Source organism: Balaenoptera musculus, chromosome 3, assembly GCF_009873245.2.
Source record: "Balaenoptera musculus isolate JJ_BM4_2016_0621 chromosome 3, mBalMus1.pri.v3, whole genome shotgun sequence".
Lineage (NCBI taxonomy): Eukaryota > Metazoa > Chordata > Mammalia > Artiodactyla > Balaenopteridae > Balaenoptera > Balaenoptera musculus.
Genome location: NC_045787.1, coordinates 59,700,491 through 59,714,275, shown reverse-complemented (window position 1 = coordinate 59,714,275; position 13,785 = coordinate 59,700,491). Strand labels below are relative to the sequence as shown.

Below are 13,785 nucleotides of genomic sequence, written 5' to 3'. Positions count from 1 at the left end.
CCTGTTAAGTGTAAAATACATTCTGAATTTCAAAGACTTAGACTCACACACACATATTTTGACAGTGTATCATTCCCACCTTACAAGGAATTAGGCAGCACCTCCAAGGCCACAAAGCTTGTGTAAGGCAGAGTTGAAACTCAAGCCTGGGTCAGTGAGTATCTTTCCATCACACCAGGTTGCCTTTTTGTAGCCACCAAGATTCTAGGAAAGGAGCTGCAGCCAGGCCTTGTGCAATGGCTCCCCTCAAAATCTCCATGATGTTTGAGGCTTGGTATGACTAGGGATGGCTAGGCAGACACCAAGTCATGCCTCCACCTCCAGGTGGTCAGCAAGCCTCATCTACAAAGAATGTTTATAAAAGAAGGACATAACTTAGTCAACTTAGCTGGAACTATTTCTTCAAGAAAAATGCCTCGGGCTTCCCTGGTGGCGCAGTGGTTGAGAATCTGCCTGCCAATGCAGGGGACACGGGTTCGAGCCCTGGTCCGGGAAGATCCCACATGCCACGGAGCAACTAAGGCCGTGCGCCACAACTACCGAGCCTGCGCTCTAGAGCCTGCGAGCCACAACTACTGAGCCCATGTGCTGCAACTACTGAAGCCCACGTGCCTAGAGCCCATGCTCCGCAACAAGAGAAGCCACCGCAATGAGAAGCTGCGCACCACAACGAAGAGTAGCCCCCGCTCACTGCAACTAGAGAAAGTGCGCAAGCAGCAACGAAGACCCAACACAGCCAAAAATAAATAAATTAAATAAATTTATAAAAAAAGAAAAATGCCTCACCAACTTGAATAAGCTCCCTCCAGCCAAAAATGGACAATTTGAGCATCCAAGTATAAGAACTGCAATGGGTTGACACACATCAATTATACGCGTTAAAGTAAGCTACAAGGATATATTGTACAACACAGGGAATATGGTCAATATTTTATAACAACTGTAAATGGAGTATAACCCTTAAAAATTGTGAATCACTATATTGTATACCTGTAACTCATATGATTAGTACATCAACTATACTTCAATTTAAAAATAGTATATGTGTGAGCCAAATTGATTCATAATGTTACTAAGCAAGCAAACAGAGGAACAAGTGAAACATCCTTGTTACCTTAGGAGAATGGTAGAGAATCAACTCATTATTTTGATAACTGGAAATAAGAGGGAAGATTGACGCATTTAACCTGCCTTTCGCATATAAATTGTATCCCAGGGAAACCAACTAACCGATGAGGGGAAGTTTTTCTTCTTAGAGATGTTGCAGCTAGTAAGTGAAGGAAAGGATGCAACAGGAATATCACCATTTGACACCCCCAATGATAAATGGATGTAAGCAAAGATCGTTAATACTGGTTAGCATCACAGCAAAAAGACAGTCACAGCAAAAACAAACAACCCAAGAAACAAAAAAAAAAAGTATATTTCCTGCTCTAAGAACACGGTATCACTGAAAATGTATTCTCGCCCCACTTCCACCCCTCAAAATTGAGCATAATTGAACCAAAACTCTAAAAATAACTGCAAGTTTCTAACAAACAGAGAAGGCAGGGAAACATGTTAAGACACATGCCAGGAATGCAAAAAGTAAAGTGCAGACTGGGGGAATATCCACAGGACAAACAACCCAAGGTCCTGAACAAAGTTACTGCAAGTGGAAAAAGAGAGAGCGATGGGGAACCTATAGGTTAAGAGAGACTTAAGAGATAAACCAACCAATCGCAATGAGTGAGTCTTATTTGGATACCAACAAATTGTAAAAAATAATAAGACAATTAGAGACAATTAGAAAAATGTGATTGATATTAAGTAGCTGCTATAGACTGAATGTTTGTGCCCCTCCCCAATTCATATGTTGAAATCCTAACCCGCAATGTGATATTAGGAGGTAGGACCTTTGGGAGGTGATTAGATCATGAGGGCAGATGCCCTTATAAAAGTGACCCCAGAGAGCTCCTTCACCCCTTCCTCCATGTGAGGACACAATGAGATGATGGCTCTCTGTGAACTAGGAAGCAGTTCCTCACCAGACACCGAATCTGCTGGCACCTTGACCTTGGTCTTCCCAGCCTCCAGATGTAAATTTCTGTTGTCCATAAGCCACACAGTCTATGGGATTTTTGTTTTAGCAGCCAGAACTAAGACAGTAGTTATTACATTTTTTGGTGTAGAGTGGTTTTATGACTTTTTAAAACAAAGAATTCTTAGATTTTAAAGATACAGACCGAAATATTTTTAGATGAAGCAGAAAATAAGTGCCTAAAAGAAACGAGACAATTTAGTGCCTTTCGAGGTGAAACAGCACAATGGAAAGAGTACTGGCAGTAGCTCTGAGTCCCTAGCTGCGGGGTCCTGGTCAAGCCACTAGAGCCCCCTGCACCCCAGCTCTCTCCCTACCAATGTGGGGCAAAATCACCACCTGAGCCCCTCACCTCCTCAGAACACCGAGGATCACTTAGGATAACGACTCCCTGAGGGAACTGCACAGGTTCTTCCTCATCTGCTTCATCACCTTCTAATTAAACCCACTTCTCCCAAAGGACATGCGTACAAACGAAACGCTAGTTCTAATTCAATTTTATGTTTCTCTCACAACACTGTAAATATATTCCAGCCACATAATGGGCTAACTACTTTTTTTGAGCTAACCTAGAAACCTATATGCCACGTATAACACTGTTTCTATATGAAAACCCTTTCCCAATACCAACTGGATTCTTTACAAAGTATGTTTGTCATATAATCTGCATATAAGAGTGAGGGTTACCTTTTTCATTAATCCAAAGCATTTCCTGATTCTTTTTTCGGATTCAACCTTCTCACCTTTGACACACAGAATTGGTTCTAGTCTTGTGCTCCGCCTCCTTTTCCCTTCTTGAAAATCTCAGCCAACAAAGGGCAGAGGAGAATGCGCCTGCAACACTCCTCCCAGCCATGGCCCCCGCCCCCCCCCCCACCCCCGGGAGGTGAGGGGAGTGGACAAAGCTCCCTTCCCCTCACCAGCTCCTCCCAAAGGGATGAAGAGGAAGCCTCCACGATCAGAGTCAGCCAATCCTGACATGCCACTGTCCTAGTGGGCCAGATCACTGCAGGCGAAGGTGCTGGGCTTTCACCCAGAGGGCAGCTCACCTGGGTTCCGCGTATGGCGGAGTACATGGGCAGAGAGGCCGACCACAGGGACAGGAGGGCCTGTGGTGGTCCAATGTGTAAGGAGTCCCGGAATTGGCTTTGCGGACCCTGCCTTATAGATTTGGGAGGAAGAGGGCAGGAAGCCCCACGCAACCCTGTCTGCCTAAGCCTCCGGTACAGAGCAAGCCACCACTTCCCCGAGCACGCACCAGGCAATCTTCACCTGTGCTGGCCCAGCCACTGACAAAGCTGATCCTTTCCTCTGTTCTCTCTTTATCTGGCCATCACTGTCTTGAGTACCACTCTCTCGAGGGAACTCTGCAAAGGAGATATCGTGGACAGAGTTTGTATCAGGTCGTGGGGAAAAGAGAAACTTTCAGCTCCAGCTACCACTCAGTTCAAAACGCTACTGATCCTTCTGAAACAGCACCCAGTGGAACACCTTTTGCTTTCCTCACAGTCACCCAGCTTATAGGCCACGACTGTCAATCAGTTTCTTAAGCTGAAAATGAAAATGCCTCATATGACCCAAAGACCACTTGTGGGTGAGGGGTTTGGGCCGTTGGGTCATTATTGGCCTTCATAAACTGGTACCTTCCTCTCCATCTGGCCACTGCTTTTGAAGCTTCCTCAGCAGGAACTCGGAAGAGGACAAAAGCCCCATCAACCCTGAAGTCATCACCTTCCGGGTCCAGAGCTTTAATGTTATTTATGGATCTGATGTCAGAAAACAGCACTTTTCTTTTTATCCATGTTAACCTGTGTGATAGGTTACTAAGAAGTTTTCCTATAAAAATTTCCAAAATTCGGGGTCTTCCCTCCTTTTTGTGACTCACACAGGCAACTGGATCCCTGTAGCTAATCATTATACCTTCTCTAGGAGGAAACGGTGTTAGATTTACAGTGTATCATTTTTCCAACAATATACTACATCTGACAGCACCTGAAATGCCACAACATAAAAATCAACAGAGCTTTTGCAAAATGGCTTTAAGCCCAATTATAGACTAAGGCTTCAGGTTACATGTTTACACCAAAGAAGAATTCCACATGGAACCACCTCAAGATAACACCAAGGCCCTGAGCTTTAAAGGCAGAAGCCTGATGCAGGTCCAACAGTCATAGAACCCAAACGCCAGCTTGGGCCTTTGACTGGCTAGATTCTACTGTGTCATCTCCTTTGGAAATCCAATTGACTCAGACCACACCCAGCGGTTTCCAAAGCTTCAGGGTAGCGTGTCTATATATAAATCCAGTTAGTCACCTATATTGGCCAAATCAATCTACTTGAAAGTGGGATACATGTTCCAATAAAAAACAACTATGTGTTTCAAAAATATCTAAATCTAAATAAGCAAACTTTCATTTTAATTACCAAAACAGAAATCATAGCAACCACAAGACTATTAGCAGCTCATATTAGTGCAGTACTTAACAAAGTGCCAAGTACTGGGCAACATGTTCTACCAAAGCTTTCTCCATTTTACATTCTCCACTCATCTCAAAACAACACTCCAGTGTGAGCTAATAGAGGGCGTGACGGTGGATCTATAACAGGAAAAACCTCACCCACAAGGCCCTCTGATTGCTCCCCATCTCCCGTCCTACCACTCTATTCTAAATAACTGTGATTCCAGTACCAGCCATGCTTGGGCCTTCAGGCCTGTGTAAAAGGCAATAAAGTTCAGTGGTTAAGAACTTGGGAGTGGGATTCAGACAACCTTGTATTCAAATTTCAGCCCCCACCTTGAGCAATGTATTGTACCTCTGCAGCCTTGTTTTCCTCCTCTGTAAAATGGGAATGATAATTTGTGGCTCATGTATATAAAGTACTCCACAAATAGCGAGACTTTAATAGCTAATGTTACTACATCTACTCTACACAACTTGTTGCAAAATGTACAAACCACACAAGAAAACTGGAATCGCCTTGGAAACATGAGACAACCACGACAAGTTGTCTTTCAGTGATGGATTATCCGAAAGCAAAATCATCTCTTGATTTTTATTAAACCAATCACAAGCTTCTAAGCTATTTTTCTGTGACCTGTCCCTGAGAAAGCAGAAAGGAGGAGCTGAAAAAAGTTGATGGTAAAGAATAAAGCATCAAAATCCTGAATAAAGCCTGGCTTTTATCTGCCAGTGGGAGAAGAGAGAAAATGGGGAAAAAGCTATTAGCAACCAAATCTAAACTAATCTATATTGCAACTTATTAAAAAGTGGTGTTTTCAAAAATAAAGTGGTGTTTTCCATTAAAACATAAGTATCGAGACTTCCACTGTAAGATAATGGTGACATCTATTTTTTTTAATTTTTAATTTAATTTTTACTTTATATTGCCGTATAGTTGATTTACAATGTTGTGTGAGTTCCAGGTGTACAGCAAAGTGATTCAGCTATACATATACATATATCCATTATTTTTCAGATTCTTTTCCCACATAGGTTTTTAAAGAATATTGAGTAGAGTTGCGGTCCTTGTTGATTATCTATTTTATACATAGCAAGGTAACATCTATTTTTAAAAATGAACTCCTGAACACATTTGAATATTTTTAAATGTTTTAAATATACATATTCTTGAGTGAAAAATATCAGCTTATAAACACATAGTAAAACTCATTTATTAATGTTTTGAGGCTGTGGAGAGAAGGTGTAGAGAGCAAGAAAGTAAAAACTGAGCAAAGATAGAATAAATGGGCTAAGCTAGGTTCCTACTTAAGGAACTTCTCACCTAGAAAGAGTGCTATCACCCCCACCCCCTACCTCTGGGCTCTGAGATCGTGGGGAGAGGGGTCAGTGGGCAAGGAACAGAGGAAATGATAGAAACACGTCTGTTACGCACTGAATGTTTGCATCCTCCAAAATTCCTATGTTGCAGCCCTAAACCCTGACTATATTTGGAGGCAGGACTTTTGGAAGGTAATTAGGTTTAGATGAGGTCATGAGGGTGGGGTCCCCATGATGGGATTAGTGTCCTTCTAAGAGGAAGAAGAGAGAACAGAGCTTGCTTGCTTTCTGCCATGTGAGGACACAACAAGGAGATAGCTATCTTGAAGCCAGGAAGAACGCTCTCACAAAGCATCTTAATCTCGGACTTCCCAGCCTCCAGAACAGGGAGAAGGAAATGTCTGGAGTTTAAGTCGCCCTGTTTATGGTATTTTGTTATAGCACCCCAAGCTGACTAAGAAAATGTCTAAGCAGAGTCAAGGTGGAGAGTGAAATGAAAAGAGAAGGAGATGTTTTCAGCAATATCTTGGAGGTCTCCACACAATACAAGTGGACATTCTTTAACATCATTAGTCATCAGACAGGAAATATAAACAATAAATTAAGTGGCCATTTTAAAAATGCCATTATTTTAGAAAATGATCAAAATTACTCATCTCAATTTGAGCTTCCTAGGGTATCTCAAATGATGTTGACCATCTTTTAACACTGGTTACAGAGGGCCTTCTGGGGGATGGTCAGGATATTCTCTCCTGTTCTGTAAAATCTCGATCAATGGGCTCCCTTGCCCTCTGGTTTCCAAATGTGTTTGGACAAAGATGGTACCTCCTGAAAAGGAGAACAGTAGCATGGAGGTATTTACTCCCTTGGCTCCCCCTGCCAGGCCATAGGCCTCCAGTCACTGCATTCTTCCTTAAGACCGCAGCTTCGGGGGGCTTCCCTGTCCTATAGGCTTGGTTTCTCAGGTTCCCATAACCATTGCCTCCTGTGGCTTCTTTTAGGTGGTGACAGCACCCTCTTTTTCTAGTCTTAGGGTGCTTCATCATCATTTGCTGCTTTCCTTTTATCTTGCCAACACCTCTGAATCAATCCCTTCATTGGATTATTTTTCTTAAACTTTTGTGGATATGCAATCTGTTTCCTGTCCAGATACCATCTGATCAGGTGTCAGAAGGCCTGGTTGGCTGGTCTTGCCTCACCTACGTGCAGGGTTTACTTACGGCCCTTTGATTGGTCATCAGCATCTCCCTTTTTTTTCCCCAACCAGAAGTCTCAACCCAGTTCAACAGCTGTCACCTTTCTGAGCCCCTGAACTCTAGATTTTTACTTGCCCACTTGGTCCCTAAGTACTCACGTGCTCCTCTCCAAACCCTGCTGGTTTCCCAGACCCTGGACTCTGTCTTCCCACCTGGTGCTACAGGGCTCACTCCCTCCCTCCTATTCTGATTCCTGGCCTTCGCCCATCATAATCTGGTAGCACAGGGGCTGTCCGGCCCTCACCAGCATGTCCTGTCCTGCTGCAGCCCAAGTCCTGCCTTGTGTCCACCAGGGTGGGACTCCGTAGAAAAGCATCACCTCTGAAAAGTAGCGGCTTGCTGTGTTACTTTCTGATTTGAGAACTGATTTACCAACGTCCAAAGGAAGAATTATCTGATAGTTCTTAAAAATTAGTGTGACTACTGAAGAAAGCAGTGAAAATTAGGAAAATTTGCTCAATGACTATAGTTCATGTGTTGGAAGAAAGGGGGGGGGGCACTACACTGTGATGAAATGAGCTACGGCAGAAAATAAACTAGGGCTTTACTAAAATTAAAACAAATAAACATGGTGAAAACGACTAGCAAGAACTCCAAGAGCTGAGAACTGAATAAGCCTATGGCGTCACATCAGCCCCTGTTTGGAGCTCCTCCCTTGGCTTGCAATTTCCCAGCATGCAGGACACAGCTCCAGCAGGGTAGAGGCATGTGAGGGATTGTGATGACAAAGCAAGACATCAGGACCTGCAAATCCCAACAGATCCTGAGGAGAATTTGAACCTCAAGAAACCAGAATGGGCTACGTGGTCCAGCCCTCTCTCCACTTACAGACTTTCCAGCCAAACTTCCAGGCCGACTTCATGGATAGAGATGACAGGTGGCACATTACAAAAGTAAACTAAGATGAAGGCAGGGCTGTGACTAGTAGTCCAAATACATGCAATGTGGTACCATATACCCTGCTGGAGGTGGCCACACCTAATTCATCTGGCCCACAGACAGTCAATTTAATTCATTTAAAAGCAGTGGTTCTCAAACTGTGGTCCCCAGATCAGCAAAACTAGCGTCTCCTAGAAGCCTGTTAGAAATCCAAGTTCTCAGGCCCCACCCAAGACCTACTAAATTAGAAACTCTGGGAGTGGGACCCACCAATCTGTACTTTAACAAGCCTTCCAGGTAATTCTGTTGTACACTAAAGCTTGAGGATATTAATTTAGAGAACAAAAATGATTTTTTTTTCCAAAATACCTCTGCCCCTCCCCGAAATAAAATCTCATTCATTATTTACCATAAGGTCAGAAAATTATCTATTTATTTTCCCTTTATATGTAGTCAACTTGGGATTATCCTCACTGATTCAGAAAACCATGGAAAGAATAATACAGAAGTAATGAATCACTGGCTTAGGCACACCCTTTTGCACTAGATCGACCATCCTCATTAGGATTTGCTTACCAAACTTTGTGGATATTCCCTGAACCCCTAGTACAACAGAGTCTGGTACCAATACTGACTGCGTGAATAAATGAGCACAATGAATGGAGGAGACGGGGAACTGGTGAGGCTGCCTACCAGCACAAAATCACTTGGAAACTGAGAACCTCCTGCGTCTGATCCACAAAATAGTTAAACTACGCAGAGATGGCTGCAAGTTGACTGAACTGTCAACAAAGACTCTTTTCTACAACTGGCTGCCTAGTCCCGGATGCCTCTCCAGCCACAACAGCTGGGCTGAGAAAAGAAGACTTGTAAGAATCCCCAGATTTTCCCGGGGAGAGGTTCAACCATCTCCTCTGAGGATTTCTGAACAAGAATTACAAAACTGGCACAATTTCAGGAGTGAGCATTCTGCAGGATTCTCCTGTTGGAGTACTATTTTTTAAAAGGCAAACAAGAGGAAGACAAATTGCTAGGAACCTGCATTTTTTACAGCAATTGGAAGACAAATCTAACTTCTTACCAGAAATGGAAATCCACATGATATCATTGTACTGCACATGAATTATTAATGTTTATCATTTTTTTTTTGTAAATTAGGTATTCAGGAAGGTTCCTGTCGACATCATGTTTGACATCATAATGCTTCATCATTCTAAAAGCCTAATGAGATGAATTCTTGCTAGAAAAGAGAGAGAGAAATCAAGTACACATTTCTGCACTCTGGGGAACACCAGAGACCAAGGAGATAATGAAGATATGCTTTATAATTGATGTACAAAGAGAAAGTTTAAAAAAATCTATTACAACCCCATCACCACTGTAAACAAGACCAAATGGCAAAGACTTTACTTTTCCACCTGAGCATTTTGGAAAAGGGAGGGTGTGTGTTGGGGGGGGGGGGCGGGGCGGGGCATGACTGGCAACTATCTCAAACTCTTAAGGTGGAAGAATTCTTCTAAAAAGAAATGAAAGTAATGTCTTTATAAAATTACCTTACCCACAAAAGAACATGGAACATGTGAAAACTGAAAAAGATACTATAACACTGAGTCACACGTCCTAAAAGGATACTGTTAAATATATTAAAACAATTCTGTGATAATAATTCTGTGTGGTTTGTATAAATAATAATTCCGGTCTCAAATCTAATTTCAAATCTATAGTTTCTGAGCTCTACACATGCAAATTAGTGTTGAATAAACTGAACCAGCAGTTTTAGTCCAACATTTCCAGCAATGGGTTGGAATGAAATAAGCTCTTATTTGGAAATCTGGTTGATAAAGCAAAGTACGTTAAATTTGTACCCAGGTCAAGCCTTTTAACACTTCAGCCAAGTAGCAATGATATTTATACAAGTTCATATTAGCTGCTAATAATTGGGACTCATTTTCCCTCCAGTTTTTATTTCATTTGGTCTCTAAGTAGCCTCTTGAGAGAAGTACTAAAACATAGAGAATGAGTTCATTCATTATTCTTTCTTTCACTGAACAAACATGGAGTAGCTAGAGGTGCCAGGTACTAAATTGGGATTCTTGCTACTCTGAAAGGCAAAAATACACAATTTCTCTTAAGCAAACCAAAAAGAGTATCACAGAGTTCATAAGTTGTCACCATTCTGAACTACTGCTTCATGTTTGCAAATTTCCTTTTCAACAAGAAGGCAAAGGATAGTCTTTATTGATAAAATTCCAATTTAATTATTTCACCAAATATAACATTTTAATCCCCTTTAATTATTCCTAGTGGTAACTTCATGTGAACTGGTGAGGGGGGGCGGAGGGGAAACTTAAAAGAAAGTGTTCAGCACATACCTTTATAACAAATGTTCAATTAGTAGGTTGTACTGTCATGAGTCCAGGTCTCTAGTTCTTGATATTCTATCAATACACAGTTAACATTCAAAAGCTAGAAGAGAAAGCTTATACCTGGTACATAGTAGGTGCTCAATAAATGGTATTTGTATTATAATGAGTACATTATCATATTATATTACATGATTATTACCAGAGAAACTCTACAACTATAAGTAAACATCAGTTAAGCTTCATGTCACAAAGTCAGATGCTGTTAAAGTAAGCTCACTAAAAGAAACTTTTGCTCTTTCAGACTGAAGTAAGCACATGTCATCCTTCTCTTCACCCCTCCACTGAGAGCTGACTTTATCCAATGAAGACTAGGAGCCTCCTCACACTAGCCGCCTCCAGCTGTTGAACAACTTTTCAAGTATTAACTATACAATCGTGCCTTTACCAAATAATCAATGGAACGATTCCCAGTAATTTACTGACCATGTAAAAACTGTGATTCTACCTCACTTTAACAGTCATAGAGACATACTTCTTTTCCTCTGTACTGTGGGATGTGCCATTGTCCTTCTGCTTGCTATATAAGGATAAAAGGCCCAGTGGCCACATTTACACAATGAAAAACCTCTTGGATTTAATAGTATTTTGAGAACACACAGGAAGGCACTATTAAAATCATCATTTTTCTTCTGGCATTAAGAAATAAGTAGTGACTGCTTTAATCACTTAATTTTTTCTAGTTCCTCAAAATTCCACTCTCCTGAAAGATAAGACATATGCGCAGAATGAATCATCCTCAGACAGCTACACTGCACGGAAACCACTTCCCCTCACTGTAGCTCAGCCGACCCTCCTCACTCACGACCCGATTCTCTCAATTATGTCCAAGACGCAGCCAACCCAAAGAAGTGATAAACAACAGGTTCCACGCAGGTCCTCTTCCTCCATCCCTCCGGAAAACAGAAACACCCTCATTCATTCACAAATCCCACACTCGTCCCTGTGGCTGAGACTCCATGCAACCTGGCTGGTGTCCCCAGGTAAAAACCTGAACACGAGGGCACTACAGTACCGTTGCACCAAGTCTGCACCATTCACCTACGAGCCACGCAAATCCAGCCCGGAGCTCCGATTTCATTCAGTGGGACTCGCCACCGAACGCTCTCAATGATGCCCACCCCTCCTCCTGAGTTGACCCAGCCCAGCCTTCTCCACCTCAGTGAGGAACGGGCCAGCCCACCTGCTTCCCTTCTCCACCCGGTGCCCCAGAACCAGCGCCCTGGACCCCTCCAGGGGTCTTTAATGCTCACATTTCCTGGGCCGTCATCACCCCCATAAATGAAAAGTAAACTCCTCCTTAGTGACAACCTCCCCAAACCAACCACGTCACGGCCACTCAACTCCGCCGGAGCCCCCTACCCGCCGGACGGGGCAGGCGGCCCCCTTCCAGCCCGGGCCGGCGCCCGGCGTATACCTTGACGCTGGTGTAGCTGGTCTGGGTCTCGGCCTCCGCGCTGCTGCAGCAGTGGCGACTCCGGCCCCTGCAGGTGGTCGCCGCGGGGGCCGTGGAGCCCGCGCTGCTGCCGCTGCCCAGCTCACCGCGGGCCCTGCGGCCGCGGGCGGCACCGGGGGGCCAGGACGCGCGGCTCGGGGGGATGGCGTCGGCGGCGTCGGTCTGGACGAAGAGGCCGTGCAGGGGGGCCGCGGGGCCCTGCGACACGCTGGTGGTCTGGCGGGGCGAGTTGGACTCGTCCGAGTCCCGGCAGTAGATCACGCCGCTCTGCGAGACGTGGATGCTGGGGGCGCAGCCCATCCCTCGGCCGGGCTCCCTCGAGCGCCCGCCCGCGCCCCCGGCCGCCGGGCCCCAGCGCCGCGGCGGCCACCTGCAGTGAGGGGGCGGGCGCCTTGGTGGCGGCGCCCGGACCGCTCACCCCCCGGCCTGTCTGGCCGCCGCTCCGTCGGGCTCGCCGCGGCACCCCTCGCCGAGCCTCCCGGGGCTGCGCGCGTCACCCCAACTTTCCCTTCTGGGCCATCTTCCTCCCCGAGCGGGAGAGCGCGCACACACAGCGCCCCGCGCGCACGGGTGGCCGCCACCCTCCCCGCCGCGGCGCCCCAAACGAGCTCCCTGCGCCTCCGCCCTCCCCTCCGCCCTCGGCCCGCGCCGCCGCCCAGCTCGACCTCGCCGGGCTCCCGCGGCCCCTGGGCCAGAGCACCGCCCGCCCGCCCGCCTGAACCTCTTTCCCTACTTTCGGTCCGCGCGCGCGTCTCCCTCCCTCCTTCCCTCCCGCCCGCCTTCCTCTGCGGCGCCCTCACTCCGCAGCCGCCGCCTCTCGGGCTCCGCTGCGCCCCTCGGCCCCGCCCGCCGCTCCCCGCGCTCTCCAGGGCTGAGCAGAGAGCGCCCGCCGCCCGGCTCGGCCCCCGGGGCCCCAGGGAGCGGCAGCGGGTACCACGCCTCGGCGCCCTCCCCTCCTCCGCTGTCCAGAGGCCTCATCCCTACTGCACCCGTCCCGGGGCCGCCCTCCGGTTCCCCAGCCCCTCTTCCCCTCACGGCACACACCCTGGGCCGGCCCCGAAGGGCGGTGTAGACTGGGGAGCCCCGCAACAAGCTTCTGGCCTTTCACGAACACGTTGTAACATCCCAATAAAACACCACGATGCTCTGTAGGGACCCTCCAGACCATGCCCACCCATCTGACTTGCTTGCCTCCCAGTACACTCAGAGCATTAAGGAGAGAATTCATGCCTCCATAGTCCCCCGCTTCCCCACGCACTCTGAAGGCTGAGCTGGATGGCTGGCGACCCAGTCTTCAAAAGAAGTCCATTCCATGTCTACTCATCATCTGGAGGTCATGCCAAGGGACGGGAGGGCCTGCAGAGGGCCAAGCACTTGAACACACAAATTCTAAGATCCAAAGAAAGAACAGAAAGAAGCTGTTCGTGCGGTTCTTAGATTTCTCCTCCAGAGTTTTCACCTCTTCCTTGGGTGTCACTAAATTTTCACCCTGGCTTCTACTCCATCCAGCCTCCCGTTGTCCACTGCTCTGCCTGACACCCCAGGCTGGGCAGTCAAAACTGCCTCCCCTCACTCCCCTGAGTGAGGCTACCCAGCTTCACTCGAGGGGAGCAAGAATACCTTCAGAAGAAGGCTGCTTATCATCGTCCCCGCTGTGCAATCTGGGTTAGAGCTTCGAGGCACCACTGCTCATTTATTCACTGGTTCTTTGAGTGATTCCTGCCTGCTGCCACAGCATCACATGCATGGTCCAAGGAAGGACTCAACAGTAGAGCTGCTTATAAGGTTAAAGGCAAGAACACAGAGTCCTAATGCAAAGCACAAAGAAGTATCCAATTTCAATTAATTTTTTTGGTTTTTCTCTCCCCATAACATCAAATTTGGGAATGACTGGATCAAGACTTTATATTAC

General features: G+C 46.1%; 1 protein-coding gene across 8 annotated transcripts in view; it reads right to left on the bottom strand.

Annotated features, from left to right (window-relative positions):
* PDE8B (phosphodiesterase 8B) overlaps positions 1-13,785 on the bottom strand; it is a 384,244-nt gene that overhangs the window by 250,160 nt on the left and 120,299 nt on the right. For 3 of the 8 annotated variants that reach the window (XM_036845323.1, XM_036845324.1, XM_036845325.1), the window contains exon 1: positions 11,835-12,173. The exons of the other annotated variants lie outside the window; for them this stretch is intronic. In XM_036845323.1, the coding sequence (XP_036701218.1) occupies positions 11,835-12,173 (339 nt within the window). Of the gene's footprint in view, positions 1-11,834; positions 12,174-13,785 lie in introns of those variants that run through there. 8 annotated transcript variants of the gene reach the window in all.